The sequence below is a fragment of the Mus pahari genome, chromosome 23 (genome assembly GCF_900095145.1).
Source record: "Mus pahari chromosome 23, PAHARI_EIJ_v1.1, whole genome shotgun sequence".
Taxonomy (NCBI): domain Eukaryota; kingdom Metazoa; phylum Chordata; class Mammalia; order Rodentia; family Muridae; genus Mus; species Mus pahari.
The window spans coordinates 27279344-27294191 of record NC_034612.1 but is presented as its reverse complement, the minus strand read 5'-3'; the positions used below and the strand labels follow the sequence as shown (position 1 = coordinate 27294191).

The window sequence follows — 14848 nt, the reverse complement described above, 5'->3', positions numbered from 1 at the left end:
ATTTTTTTTTTTTTCCTCCCAACACTGGGGGAAAGAAAAGTGATCTCTCTCTCTCTCTCTCTCTCTCTCTCTCTCTCTCTCTCTCTCTCTCTCTCAAGGCTGGGTCTCGCTGTAGGGCAAACTCAGCCAGAACTCACTATTGTAGCCCCAGGCTGTCCTGAAACTCACTTTGTAACCCAGGCTAGCCTCGAATTTTGTGGCAAGCTTCCTGTCTCTGATTCCGCCAGCTTTCTTTCCTAAGTCCAGGGGATTCTAGAAGGCTTTTGGTAGGAATGGTAAAATTAGAGGACTCCGGGAGTCAGGCCAGATCTACATGACCCCGAGGCCCAGGAAAAGGAAGGAGATGAACTTTTTCTCCCTGGGCCTTCATCTTGATCTGTTGTTACTTTCAAAACTAGTTAGGGCAGGAAGAAGGGCCCCCTCCACCCTCCCAGGACACCCTCCCAGACAGATGGACGGACAACATCGAAAAGCGGGGTACTTGCATGCCCTGACCTGTGTGCCCTTCCTGGCTGCCCCTTGAGTCCTAGTACCCACTGATAACAGGACCCATGGCAAGATGAACGTGGTGGTGCTTGCCTGTGATGTGAGCATGCAGGAGACTGAGGCAGGAGGAGCACAAGCTTGGAGCCAGACCCAGGAGCATGGCTGACTGGGTAGAGGGCTGCCTAGCACACAAGAAGCCCTAGGTCGCTTCCCCAGTGCTACCTAAACTTCCCAGGGCTCCGGAAGAGGAGGCAGGAAGTTCAGAAAGTCAAGGTCATCCTGGGCTACTTGGCCAAGTGTGAGGCCAGCCTGGGCTACCTGAGACGGAAAGGGCTTGGGCTACACCTACCTTTGGCCCTTGAGCTGGTATGTTACTAGTTAGAGCACTCCATCTCTGAGGCCTGGAGGCTACCTGGTCTCATCTTTCCCACAGGCTCAGCACTTCCTACAGCGTTAGCATGTTTACATTTGGTGAGTGTCTGTAAAGAGAACAAAGTGGAAGAAAGAAGCCCTTCCCCTGGTATCCAGTGCCTCCCACAGCCAGAACTTCCCAAACATCCAGGTGAGTGTGGACACCAGGAAAGAGTAGGGGAGGGGCCAGGATGAAGTGTGTTTGTGGGGCGGGGAAGACAGGACCAAGCTAGGGGCTTGGCCCAGGTACCTCTGACCTCTGATCTCTGCCCCTTCCCTTATAGCATGAACTCCAAAATCTCCTCCCCAACTCTGCTGGAAGCTCTGAGCAGCGATTTCCTAGCCTGTAAAATCTGCCTGGAGCAGTTACACACGCCCAAGACTCTGCCATGCCTACATACCTATTGCCAGGACTGTTTGGCCCAACTGGACATCGGTGGTCAGGTCCGCTGCCCCGAGTGTCGGGAGATTGTGTCTGTACCCCCCGAAGGGGTGGCCGCCTTTAAGACCAACTTCTTTGTCAATGGGCTCTTGGATCTTGTCAAGGCCAGAGCTCCTGGAGACGTCCATTCAGGGAAGCCGACTTGCGCTCTGTGCCCTCTGGTGGGAGGCAAGAGCTCTGGGGAACCCGCCACAGCCAGGTGCCTGGACTGCGCGGACGACTTATGCCAGGCCTGTGCCGACGGGCATCGCTGCTCCCGGCAGACCCATAAGCACCGTGTCGTTGACTTGGTGGGTTACAGAGCCGGGTGGTATGATGAAGAGGCTCGAGAGCGCCAGGCATCCCAGTGTCCCCAGCACCCAGGGGAAGCCCTCTGCTTCCTCTGTCAACCTTGTTCTCAGTTGCTCTGCAAGGATTGCCGCCTGGGTCCCCATATTGATCACCCCTGCTTGCCCCTGGCGGAAGCAGTGCGTTCCAGGAAGCCAGGCCTTGAGGAGTTATTGGCAGGCGTGGACAGCAATCTGGTGGAGCTGGAGGCCACTCGGGTGGCAGAAAAGGAAGCCCTGGCCTTGCTTCGGGAGCAGGCAGCCAGTGTGGGGACTCAGGTGGAGGAGGCAGCTGAACGAATCCTCAGGTCCCTGCTGGCCCAGAAGCAGGAAGTTCTGGGACAACTCCGGGCCCTTGTGGAGGCTGCGGAGGAGGCTACCAAGGAGAGACTGACCAAGATAGAGCGCCAGGAGCAGGTGGCCAAGGCGGCGGCTGCCTTTGCCCGTCGAGTGCTCAGCTTGGGTCTAGAGGCCGAGATCCTTTCGCTGGAGGGAGCAATCACACAGCGCCTGCGCCAGCTTCAGGACTCTCCCTGGACCTCTGGGCCCACCCGCTGCGCGCTGCCCCAGCTGGAGCTCCATCCCGGCCTGGAGGACAAGAACTGCCACCTGCTCCGACTCATCTTTGAGGAGCCCAAACAATCCCCGAAGGACAGCGGGAAGGGTGGAGCCGGTACCCAAGGAGGGGATGAAGCCCAAGGCCAAGGGGGAGATAGAACCAAGATAGGGAAGCAGGGTGGAGCCCAGCCCCTGACTCCCAAAGAAGGCAAAGTCCAGAACCTCCAAGAAGATGACGAGGTCCTCATCGAAAGGGGTAACAGGCCTAACAAGAAGAAAAAATGCAAAGGCAGAGGCAAGTCTGTTTCTCGGGAGCCCAGCCCCATCCTGAGGCCAAACCTAGAAAGTTCCGGCCTCCTCCCTCGTCCTGTCTTTTCCTGGAGCTTCCCCACGAGGATGCCCGGGGACAAGCGCTCCCCTCGCATCACTGGACTCTGTCCCTACGGCCCCCAGGAAATCTTGGTGGCAGATGAGCAGAACAGGGTCTTGAAACGCTTCTCCCTCAATGGGGACTACAAAGGCACAGTGCCGGCCCCCGAGGGCTGCTCCCCGTGCAGCGTGGCCGCCCTGCAGAACGCAGTGGCTTTCTCTGCCAACGCAAGACTCTATCTTGTCAGTCCTGACGGAGAAGTTCAGTGGCGCAGGTCCCTGAGCCTCACCCAGTCCAGCCACGCCGTGGCCGCAATGCCGTGTGGAGACCGCGTGGCTGTCAGTGTGGCAGGTCATGTGGAGGTATACAAGAAAGACGGGAGCCTGGCCACCCGCTTTATCCCCGGAGGCAAGGCTAGCCGGGGCCAGCGGGCACTGGTGTTCCTAACCACCAGCCCCCAGGGCAATTTTGTGGGGTCAGATTGGCAGCAGAATAGCGTGGTTTTCTGTGATGGGCTGGGTCAGGTGATCTGGGAATACAAGGGCCCCGGGTTGCATGGCTGCCAGCCAGGTTCTGTGTCTGTGGATAAGAAGGGCTACATATTTCTGACCCTTCGAGAGGTGAACAAGGTGGTGATCCTGGATCCCAAGGGGTCACTTCTTGGTGACTTCCTAACAGCATACCATGGCCTGGAAAAGCCCCGGGTAACCACCATGGTAGACGGCAAGTACTTGGTGGTGTCACTTAGCAATGGGACCATCCATGTCTTTAGGGTCAGGTTTCCTGAAAGTTAAAGCGGCTTTCAGCAGGGATGGGGGCGGGAGGGAGGGGAGGGAGGAGTAATAGAAGCAGAGCCGCCTGTAGGATGAGGTGGCCAAGGGCATTTTCCCAGCCGGCAAAATGCTTGTTCCTTTTGCGATGTACAGGGATAGAAGCCACTAAGAGTGGTGTTGGCTGGCAATAGCCTTGAGCACACCGCAGATGCCAGCAGACAACCAAAGGGCTTGCTTTTGAACGATTCCCGCAGCGGCGGCGGCGGCGGTGGCGGCGGCGGCAGCTGTAGTTTTAGAAGCCTGATTCTTGATTTGTATTCTTCAGAACCATTCCTGGGATGGGGTCAGGACTCCTCTGGAGAGCACTTGCCTAGAACTCACCAATGGGAGACTCAGTAGTAGAGTGCCTGCCTAGGTTCTAGGAGGAGTCGGGGCCTGGCTCGCTGTGGAGGGCTTGTGCTAGAATGCACCAATGAGGGGCTGGGGGCGTGGCTCAGTGGGAGAGCCCCTGCCTAGAGTCCCCCAGGGAGGGGCTGGGGGCGTGGCTTGGTTTTAGAAGACTTGCCTAGCCTACTAGGAAGTCCTGAAGTCAATTCCCTGGCATATCTTCCTTCCTAAAAACAAACAAACAAACAAACCAAAAAAAAAAAAAAAAAGCAAAAAACCTTGGAGCAGGTGAAAGAGAGCCCTAAGGGAGACGACATGAGCCACCCTCCACGCAAAGGAAGACCAAGTATATGTCAAGATACGCTTGTTAGGCATGCTGGAGAGAAGGTGAGAACTGGCCATTCTCACAGGGGAACATGGGCTCAGAAGAGGCCAGAGATCTCAGAACAGCAAATTACACTGACAGTCCATCGGAGTAGAAACTCCCTCAATGAAGTATGGGGTCAGAGGTCAGGGGTCAGAGAGTGCAGGCACAAGCAGAGGCCAAAGGTGTGAGATTTAATGCAGATGCAGCATCACACACTCACATACACCTGTTATCCTAGCACTTGGGAAGCTGAGGCAGGAGGATTACATGTTTGAGCCCAGCCTGGACCACATGCAGAGACTGTAAAAAAAAAAAAAAAATAGCTGGACTCTCTCCCAACTCTCAGGCACCGGCTTCTGTCCCACAGAGACTCCATCTCTGGCCGCATGTTCAAGTGGTTCAGCAAAGATGCCCAGCGTAAGAGGGAGTCGAACTCTTCCAGATGGTGGCTGAGAGGTGTCAGCATCAACATTCGTGGGTCCTGTCCAGAGAGCAGGGGGTGCCTCGGCAGTGACCGTCCTTGAGTGCTTCACCAAGTACACAGACCACACACACCATCCTGCCCTTCGGTGCCCACAAACCAGACATCTCAAGTTTTCAGAAAGCATCGAAGCCCTCAGAAACCATGATAAGATCCATGTGGTGCTGATCTTGCCGGCCAGAGACGCAGCAGCTGATGGGGGAGGGGTGCTTATGGTTGTTGGTGAAGCCCATGGACACCCCCAAGGTGGTCAGAGGCTGCATCGACTGGTTCTAGTCGGACCAGAAGTTCTTGGAGACAGAGGAGCAGAATCTTTTCAGAGACACCAGTCTGCCCTGAAATGCCCCCTTCACGGAGCTCAGTGAGCTGAGGAGTGGCCAGGATGACCGGGGTCCCTCACAAAGGAGATGTCCAGTGTTGGAAGGAGACGGGGTCAGAAGAGTTGGTGAACAGGATATGTCAGAGTGTGGCAAAGGAACATCCTGGTGACTTCCTGGGCCTGCAGGAAATGCAGGGAGATGCCGGACATTGTGAACCAAGTGTTGGCCAACGACGTCATCTGGCTGATGGTGAGGGTGGGTCTCAAGGACTCCCTGACATCCTTGCATGCCGTGAAGGCTGGAGCTCTCGATGGCACTATTTGGGCGTGACTGCGGTGAGGGCGTGGATGACGTTGAGTGGGTGAATATCACAAGGTCGGCACACACTCCAGCCCCCCCCCTCCCTGACGTCAACAGCAAGATCTCAGGTGTGGACACCAAGAAAGATGGGGAATTCAGCTTGCCTAACACACCGCTGGCCCGTAACTGCTTCATTCAGGTAACGCTGGAGGACCGCGAGCTGCCCACTGACCTGCCCCCACACCTCACCCCACCTCCTCAGCAGAGACACCCGTGATCCCCCCACCCTGAGCCGCTGGCTCTTCCCTCCCAACATCTCTGCACCTGCCCAGGCGGGCGGGGCTTGGGGTGGAGATTAGGGAGGTCCAGTGTCTCCATGATGTCAAGGTCCATAAAGATTAGCCATGTTTCCTTAGCTCTAAAATAAGAGAAGCACCATGTATCTTTTAAGGCCATTATGGGCCCAGCCGTAAGGCAGTAGTGATGTTTGGATGAATGGTGGAATTTAATACGCAAAAAGTGAATATCTGCCAGGCATGGTGGCGCACGCCTTTAATCCCAGCACTCGGGAGGCAGAGGCAGGCAGATTTCTGAGTTTGAGGACAGCCAGGGCTATACAGAGAAACCCTGTCTTGAAAAACCAAAAAAAGGAAAAAGAAAAAACGTGGATATCTGTAATATATAATCTTAGAGACAAAGCCACTAAACAGACAGTTTAGCCAATCTGAAGTTAAATAGGATTTAACTTTTAAATAGGATATGACATTTAAACAGATTATGAAATCTCTATAACACTGTTCTTACGCTTTCTATCTGTTTCCTGGAATCTTGTTTATTTATGGTTTTTGTTAGCGTCTTGGCAAAATCCCTTTTCAGAAATGTTAGCCTTTATGTGAATGAAGTGACGTGATTTCGTCTGTGACGGGAGGGGTCGGGGGAGGCGCTGAAGCCAAAAAAAGGCCAGCATGGGAGAATCTGGGAAGTCAGCAGTGATGGGTGGGGGACCTAAGGCAGGAGGAGACAGAAAACTCTGGAGTCGCAGTCACTTTGGTGTTTTTAATCTGTGGCGGCGTCTTTGGATGAGGATGCTAGGGGTGGCTGTGGAGGGCGTGTTTAGCCAGGGGGCTATGGAGAAATGAGGTTGAAGAGACACTTAAGGCAGAGATTATTGTGGCTCAGTGTGTGTGTGCGATCCAGGGGCCTTTGGAATAAAGTCCAGATGGAAGTTTAGGGATAGAGAAGGGCCGTCTTTTTCTTGACAGAATTTCCTGTTTGTAGAAACCAGTGTAGGGAATCACCAATGTCCAGATGGTCAACTTTGACTACATATAAATTTTAAAGGCTAGATATGGAGGTGCAAGCCTGGTATAATTCCCAGGACTCAGGAGGTGAGAGCAGAATTGTGAGTTCAAGGTCAGCCTAGGATCCATAGTGACACCCTCCAAGTGGAGCTGTGGCTCTCAGTTGGTAGAGTGCTTGCCTAGCATAACCGATACCTGGGTTCGATCCCCAGCACTGAATAAAAATAGGTATAGCACATGCCTACAGCCCCGGCAGTCAGTCGGAGGTGTGAGACTCAGAAATCCATGGTTATGCTTGGCTAACTATCAAATTCCAAACCGGCCGAGGCTACATGAGACCTTGGCTCTGAAAAAACAAAAACAAAAACAAAACCTACTCTTAAAAAAAGCAAATGAATAACAATAAAAAATAAATAAATAAGTTAACATAAAAATATATACACAGCAAAGCATAGGGGAAGACATGAGGGCCGGTAACAGTACAAACAACAGAGAGTTTTGATTTGATGAGGAAAAGCTGAAATACCAGTTTAAAAAGGGCACCTATCTGGACAAAGAAAAAAATAGCTTATTTACTCAGGGGAGTATCGATGAGCAAGGACTTATAAAATGAAAAAGAACTCATCAAATAAAACCACTGGCGTTCGCCAAAGATTTAAAGTTACAGATGTGTTCTGAAGAAACATGTAGATTCCTGGCACTATGAAATAATGCCTCCCAGAGAGTCATTTGGCAATATTTGCCACTGGAGGGTTTTTTGGGGGGAATGATTGTAAAACTATGTTAATCTCAGCCGGCCAAGAATCCAGCAGGGGCTGAGGGTTAGGGGGCCTGCCTAGAATTCCCTAGTGAGTGTCTCGTTGGTAGAGGCGCTTACTTGATATTGTTCCATCTCTAGCACTGGGGCGGGGGCGGGGGGGAATGTTATCCCTCTTTGGGGAATGCATTCTGGGAAGATAATTCAGAAGCATAAAAACATTTGAGAGAGACCTTTTACAGCCGCCTCATTAACTGGAAACCCTCCGAGGCGAGGCAGCGGCTGAATAGATTGTGGTCTGCTAGAAGAATGAACTTCTGTGGATCACAACTATGAAAAGTATTTGGAAGAAAAGTATGTGATGTAGTCATAAGAGAGAGCATAGGGCTGGGGAGATGGCTCAGTGGCTAAGAACGCTTGCTAGCCATTCTCGAGGACCTGAGTTCAAATCCCTAACATCCATATAAAAAGCCAGGTGTGGCCACACGTACTAGAGCTATAAGGGTGGGGTGGGGCAGAGTTGAGATCTGTTTACTGGCAGGCTTGCAGGTTCATCGAGAGACCCTGACTCCAATAGGAGAGTAAGCGCATGGACCTTTAGTGTCCTGTAGACCTTGTGCAGGCACGCACTCACAGGGAAAGGCTGCCCGGGCAGATTCTGACTCTGTAATGTCCCCCACCAGCGGGACTGTGTCCAAATAGTTGCCAGGCAGACAATGGATTCCCAATCTGTAAATAGTCAATGATTTATTTCGGAGGTTACATCTTTTTGAGTTATTTTGGGCTGGTACTCACATCTGTACATTTCTATTTCAGTTTATTATATGCTTGAAGGCTTCTATAAATACTATTAAAGAATAACTAACTAGTCGGCCAGATGTGATAGTGCACACTGGTAGGCTCTAGCACATAGAGTGAGGCAGGAGGATTGCTATTTTGAGACCGGGTGGTCTCCACAGACGATGGGATGGCTATGAAGTTCTGAGCATTCTCGAAAGTCTTGACTCTCCTGACCAAGTGGTAAGAATGAAGACCCAAGTGGGATCAGAGCAGCTGTATAAAGGGGCAGGCAGTGTGTGTGTTGTCATTCTCCGTCTGCACAGGCAAGTGCTCATTAAATGCCTGTGAAGTGACTTCATGTGTAGAGAGGGGAATCAGACAGCTCTGACCCTCAGTATGCCACAACCTCAAGCCAGCCAAACTGCAGAAATCTTGGCTTGTGGGAAGTCTCCAGCAGGGGGCACTGTTGGGCCTCTCAAGATAGACTTCGAAAGCAGAGAGGAAAGATTGGGGTGTCCTCCTCCTCCTCGGGAAAGGAGGGGTAAGAGACAAGGCTGAAGGGGCTCCTTGCCGGTGTTTTGTGGAGCGGCAGAGATGCAGAGGGTCTCGGGAACCTGTACTGGGGGTGCACGTGTGGTGTGTGTGTGTGTGTGTGTGTGTGTGTGTGTGTGGTAATTCAGTGATAAATCTTCAGAAATGAAGCCAGGCCTGGTAGTGCAGGCTACAGTCCCAGCAAAGTTAGTGAGACCATATTTTTAAAAAAATATAAAGAGGGTTTGAGCTGGTTGGGCACAGAGGGCTTGCCTCGGTTTCCCCAGTGAGGGGCTGGAGTATGACTCAGTGGTAGAGGTTTTGCCACCAGAAAGAGGGAGGAGTCTCCTGGTTCTGAAAGAGACTCCCCCAGATGCTAAAGAGACAGAGAACCAAGCGCTTCTTGGGAGATGCTAAACTCAGAGCTTATACACTCAATGTTTGTGTTACTTTCCAGAAGTTACACAAACAAGTCACTCAGCAAAGCATACAAGTGACCACAGAAGCACAGGGAACCAATGGTCCAGAGGCTTAGAGCCAGGGCCATTCTCAAAGCCAGCTGGGAATCAGCTGCTCTGACCAAGGACCAATTACCCTGACATTTCAGGAAAGTTTGTTGTCGTTGTTGTTGTTGTTGTTGTTGTTGTTGTTGTCGTTGTTTAAAAAAAAACATGGCAAGAGCGGCCATATTTATCTTCGGATAGTTTAGAGAAAATAGGATTTGGGGGAGGTGGGGCAAGCGTATGCTCTTTCACTGGCAAATCTATTATTTACTGCTATCGTTTCCTTAATCCCTATGGGCACAATTCTGGATGTACGGGTGGCCAAGGGAAGTTTGGTTTTTTTTAATGTGCTTAAGGAAATGGGTAATATTGGTGAGCTGAGCTAGATGGAGTTTGGTGGACCGGTGGCAGGGCCAAGGTGCCTGGCCATCTCTGTTTGGCAGGGAAGTTGACCGTGGAAGCAGACCTCTAAGTGGGAATTGGAGAGAGGGGGTGCAGACCTCCTGAGAAGCGGGGAGAAAAAGCTCCCCGACCCTAGCTGGTGGCAAACTGCCAGGGAGAGCAATTGGAAGTGGGAGAGCGCTCTTCCTAGGGGAAGATGCTAGATCTTCAGGAACTTGGGATCCACCTGGGATTGGTGGAGCAGAGACGTCGGTGACGTCAGATATTCCTCTCCTCACATGTCGGGTGAGGTATCTTGGTGACCAGGTAGAAGAGGGTGGGCATATACAGGGAAGAAGACCAGAAGAAGGCGGAACTTTGGGAAGACGACACAAGGCGTCTCCAGAGGAAGTTGTAGCCAGTTATCTTAGGGACCGGGAGAGAGGGGGTTGAGGGGAGATCCTGAGGGTCAGCCCCGCCCTCTTCTCAGTTGTCATGGGACCACGTGCCTATGCTGGGAAGCCTTATAGTTGCGTGCATTGCACCTCCTGTTTCTAATAAAGTTCTCTGGAACCATTTCTGTATCAACTACGTTTGTGTACCTAGCCTTTGTTTGCTTTCTGTGGCGGCGAGAAAGAGGACCGAGACCCAAAGCAGTCTGGGAAAGAGAGGGTTTATTTCAGCTTGGAGTCCGTCATCAAGGAACTCGGAGGCAGGAACTTGATGGCAGGAACTGATGCAGAGGCCATGGAAGAATGCTGCCCTGCCCTGGCTTGCTCAAAGGCCGGAAGTCAGATGCCCATGGTTGTGAGGAAACCAACGCCTCTGGAAAAGCAACCGGTGTTCTTTTTTTTCTTTTCTTTCTTTCCTTTTTTTTTTTTTTTAAAGATTTATTTATTATGTGTAAGTACACTGTAGTTGTCTTCAGACACTCCAGAAGAGGGCCTCAGATCTCATTACAGATGGTTATGAGCCACTGTGTGGTTGCTGCGATTTGAACTCCGGACCTTTGGAAGAGCATTCGGGTGCTCTTACCCACTGAGCCATCTCACCAGCCCCACAGCCGGTGTTCTTAACCACTGAGCCATCCCCTCTAGGCAACCCTTAATGGGCTGGGCCCTGCTACATCAACTGTCAATCAAGAAAATGTCCCACAGGCTCCCTTCTGGCCAGTCTAACGGAGGCTGTTCCTCTCTGACGTTCCTTCCCCTGGATGACTCTAGTTTGTGTCAAGTTGTCAGGAAAGCTCGCCAGCACAGTGGCTGTGACTGAAAGTACCTCACAGGGACTGGGGAAACGGCTCAGAGAGTAAAGCATTTGCCAAATAAAGCAGGAGGGACTGACTTCAGAGCCCTAGCCACCACAGAACACCCGACTCGCTGATGCATGCATGCCTGTGATCCCCAGTGCTGGAGAGGCAGACACGGGCAGATAGATCCCTGGAGTGCGCGGCTTAGCTAGTCTAGCTGAGTCAGCGGGCTTCAAGTTAAATGAGAGATGAGACCCTCTCTCAGATGTGTAGTGACACGATAGCTCAGCCGGTAAAGGTGCTTGTCACCAAGCCAGATGGCCTGAGTTTGATCCCTGGAATCCACCTGGGTAGAAAGATGGACTGATTCCTGCAAGCTCTCCTCTGGCTTTCACATGCCCACCATGGCATGTGTGCTCCTGCCCCAAGTACAAACCCCAAATAACATGAATAAAGTGTGTGTGTGTGTGTGTGTGCATCTCTGTGTGTGTGTTCTGTGAGAAAGGGAGAGGGATACACGCAGCATTGACTTCTGGCTTACATATGTATACATACTGCACACATAGGCATAGGCATAGCTACACAGACACCCAAACACACAGTAACCCTGCAGAAACAAGGGAGGGGAGCCGCATCTCAGCTCACAGTTTCAAAGGGTCTCAGTCCGCCATGGCATTAGGAGTGTGTGGTAAAGACTCCCTATATCACAGAGAATCAGGAAGCAGTGCAGACTGAAGTCAGGGGCAGATGTAACTTTCCAAAGCTCACCCCCTTGGTGACATACTTCACCACCACGCCCCACCTCCTAAAGACTCTACCCCCCCACCCCAGCCTCCGGAAGTCTACTGCAAGCCAGGGACAGAGCTTGGCGGTGGAGAGATGGCTCAGCAGTTGAAAGCATGCACCATTCTGGCAATCCAGTTTCCAGTATCTCCCTTCTCATGAACCTCCCTTAACTCAAGCTCCAGGGGAATCTGACGCCCTCTTTTGGCTTCTGTGGGTACTGCAGGCAAGTGTACATCCCCCCATACCCATAGCTGAAAATGAATAGAATCTCAACTCATGAGCCTGTGAGAGACATTTCACATTCAAACCGAGACAGATGAGCTCCCGGTCATGGAGAATGTTCAACACCAGGACCTAAGAAACAGAGAGATTAGCGTGGCTGCCTGGTAGTCACTGCCTGGATGGGCACACAGATTCCTTGAAGACAATGTAGAGGCGGAGTGACAACACAGTGACTACCTGTGATCCAGCCTCCTCTCAGCCCTGCTGTTCCGAAGGGCAAATGGAGCCCTCCACAGTTACACGCTGCTTCTGATGTGAGCCTTCCTGAGAGCCAGAAACCCCTGGGGTGGAGCCCGAAACCCCCCGGGGTGGAAGGAGAGAAGCGACTCCCTCGGGTTGTCCTCTGACCTCCACACATCTGCAGTGGCATACACACATGCACACATGCACACGCCCACAACCAAGAATGGTTTTGTTTCTTTGCTTTTAAGAGACACACGGTAGCATGCCCTTAAAATCCCAGCTCTGGAGATACGGCTGGTCAGCCTGGCCTACTTGTGAGTCGTAGGCCAATGAGAGACCCTGTCTCAAACATACGAAGTAAATGGAGCCTGAGGCCCGACAGCCATGGCTGTCCGCTGGCTTCCGCTACCTCACGCTGGCTCACACGTGCACAGAAACGCCCACACACAAAACAGGGACACTAGAAGGCACAGAGGAGGATGGAGGCCTTGATGCAGGAAGATAACTCTGAGACAGTTCCCACTCTGGGCTCCCCCTCCCCTCCTCTGCCTTGTTCTTCCAGCCAGGACCCCCAGCAAGGAGAAAGAATGACAGCCTAGGAGGGAATGCTGTGAATGGCCTGGCTCAGGGACAGCCTCACTGCTGCAGTGACAGCCTACAGAAGAATTCTGCAATTCATTCTCCGATGACTAAGCCTGGACCTGGGTGCTTGGGCGAGCCCCGGGGAACGTGACTCAGCAGCAAACTGAGGGGGGCCTGGCGGCGGAGGCGACAGGAGACTGCCTCAGTCCATGTGAGCCAAGATTACAGAGAGGACAACTAGTTCCCAGCCTCAAACCCCAAGGCGGAACGCCTGCCTCTGTGGTCAGATCCACGAGGGGCTCGTGCTCCAAGCCATGTGGCTGCGAGCCTCCTCCCTCCAAACCCACTTATCCTGCCGCGCACCGGGGAAGCCATGGCTACACCAGTGTCCGGGGTCACCCCTGCTGCCCCACGGCTCTGGCTGAAAAGCCTTGTTGCAGGGAGAGTCTGGGTCCCAGAGAGATCAGGAGAGACATGGGGGGTGGGGGTGGGGAGGGCAGGAGGAGGGACTCATCCCAGGCTGGAGACATGCTAGACACATGATCGGAGCTTCCTGCCTGCCTTGAGCACCTGGAGAGGGGGGCGCCCCGGCTTCACCTTTCTAAGGGGCCAACTCTGAAAACATCTTTGCGGATTCAGAAATAACAGTGTCTTATTTTCTCTTCTCCAGACCAGACGGTTCAGTGAACTATCTGGAGGGGGAAGCAATCCCAGCTAGGTACGGTGAGCCCGTGAGCCCGTGAGCCACGCCTGTAATCCCAGCACCTAGGAGGTAGAGGCAAGGGGATGTGGAGTTCAAGAGACAGCCTGAGCTACATAGCAAGACGCTATGTCAAACAAAGGACACAGGTGAATGGGGAAGGGGAAGAAAGGAAAATGGCATTCAGGGGGAAGGGAGGGAGACAGAGAGAGAAACAGAGGCCAGCTGGATGCCGTGCAAAGAGAATGTCTCCCACACAAGCCATCTCCCTCTACCCCTGGTCCTTGCTGGAGTTCCTAAGCCTGTTCAGCACGGCCAGGCTCCTACACACAACGGGATAAGGCCTCTGACTCAGGGTGTCCACGCTCTAACGATCTACAGGCTGCTGAGAAAACACACCGCGAGTCTGTGCCAAACCTAGTTCCTTCCGTCCAGCTTGAACCCATCCTTCCGAGGCACTGGCCACTTTGTAGTTGGGGGTGAAGCCCTGTGGCCAAACACGGGGATCCCTTTTCCTTAGGGGGGAAGTGTGAGGAAGACTGGGGTAGCTCAAATCTGGGAAGAAAAGATGGCCAGTTCCTCTAGGAGAGCTTTCTCTTGCAGCATTTATTTATTCCGTTTTGGGATGGTTTCAGATAGCCCAGGCTGGCCTCTGTAGCTGAGGATGACTTTGAACTTCTGATCCTCCTGCTTCTGCCCCACAGTTGCTGGGATGATGGGAGTGTGCCGCCATAGACGGTTTATGTGGTGCTGGGAATCAAAGCCAGGGCTTTGTGCCTGCCACACAGGCACAGAACCAACTGAGGTACATCCCTAGCTCTGCCCTGCTGTTTGATTTTGTGGGGTGGGGGTCGTTGTTTGGCTTGTTGTTATTGTGATGTTGTTGTTGTTGTTGTTGTTTTCTTTTTGGTTGTTGTTTCTTGAAGCAGGGTCCCTGGCTTCAAAGTTGTGACAATCCTCCTGCCTCAGACTCCAGAGCATAGGGAGTGTATGCAGGAGCCACCACAATTGGCTCCTTCTGGCTTCATGGAATAGAGCCTTGCTACATGAAGCCTGAGCTGGACTCCAATTCAAGATCCTCCAGCCTCCGACTCCTGAATGTTGGGGTTGTAGACATGCGTCCCCACCCAAGCTAGGAGCTTTGTTTGCTCACAGATAGATGGTAATTCCTTAGAATAACACCTGGACACTAGGGGAGATGGCACGAGAACTAGGGGGACGCATCAGCATCGGAGTTCTAGCACCTACCTAAGAAGCCAGGCATGTGCACAAGCCTGAACCCCAGTGCTGGGGTTAGGGGGTAGAGACAGGAGGATCACTGGGCGTCCCTGTCTAGCTCCAGGTACAGCGAAGACACCGTACCAAAGGACTAAGATGGAGAGTGATACAGCAAGACACTGACATCCTTCCCTATGCACACATGCGTGACAGACAGACAGACAGACAGACACACACACACACACACACATATGTGCAAATGTGCACATACAAGACAATCAAAACAGGTCAAACTTACAAAAGAACAGATCCTGAGATATATGTGAATATATCAGATGGATGGATGCATGGATGGGTGGATGGATGGATGGATG

At 52.4% G+C, this 14848-nt stretch overlaps 1 protein-coding gene across 1 annotated transcript in view; it reads left to right on the top strand.

The window, feature by feature from the left end:
- Trim56 (tripartite motif containing 56) overlaps positions 1 to 3401 on the top strand; it is a 3807-nt gene extending 406 nt beyond the window's left edge. The window contains exons 2-3 of the mRNA XM_021187091.2: positions 920 to 1048; positions 1182 to 3401. Of these exons, the coding sequence (XP_021042750.1) occupies positions 1183 to 3387 (2205 nt within the window). The 5' untranslated portion in view covers positions 920 to 1048; position 1182 and the 3' untranslated portion in view covers positions 3388 to 3401. The remainder of the gene's footprint in view (positions 1 to 919; positions 1049 to 1181) is intronic.
- Positions 3402 to 14848: the final 11447 nt, after the last annotated feature.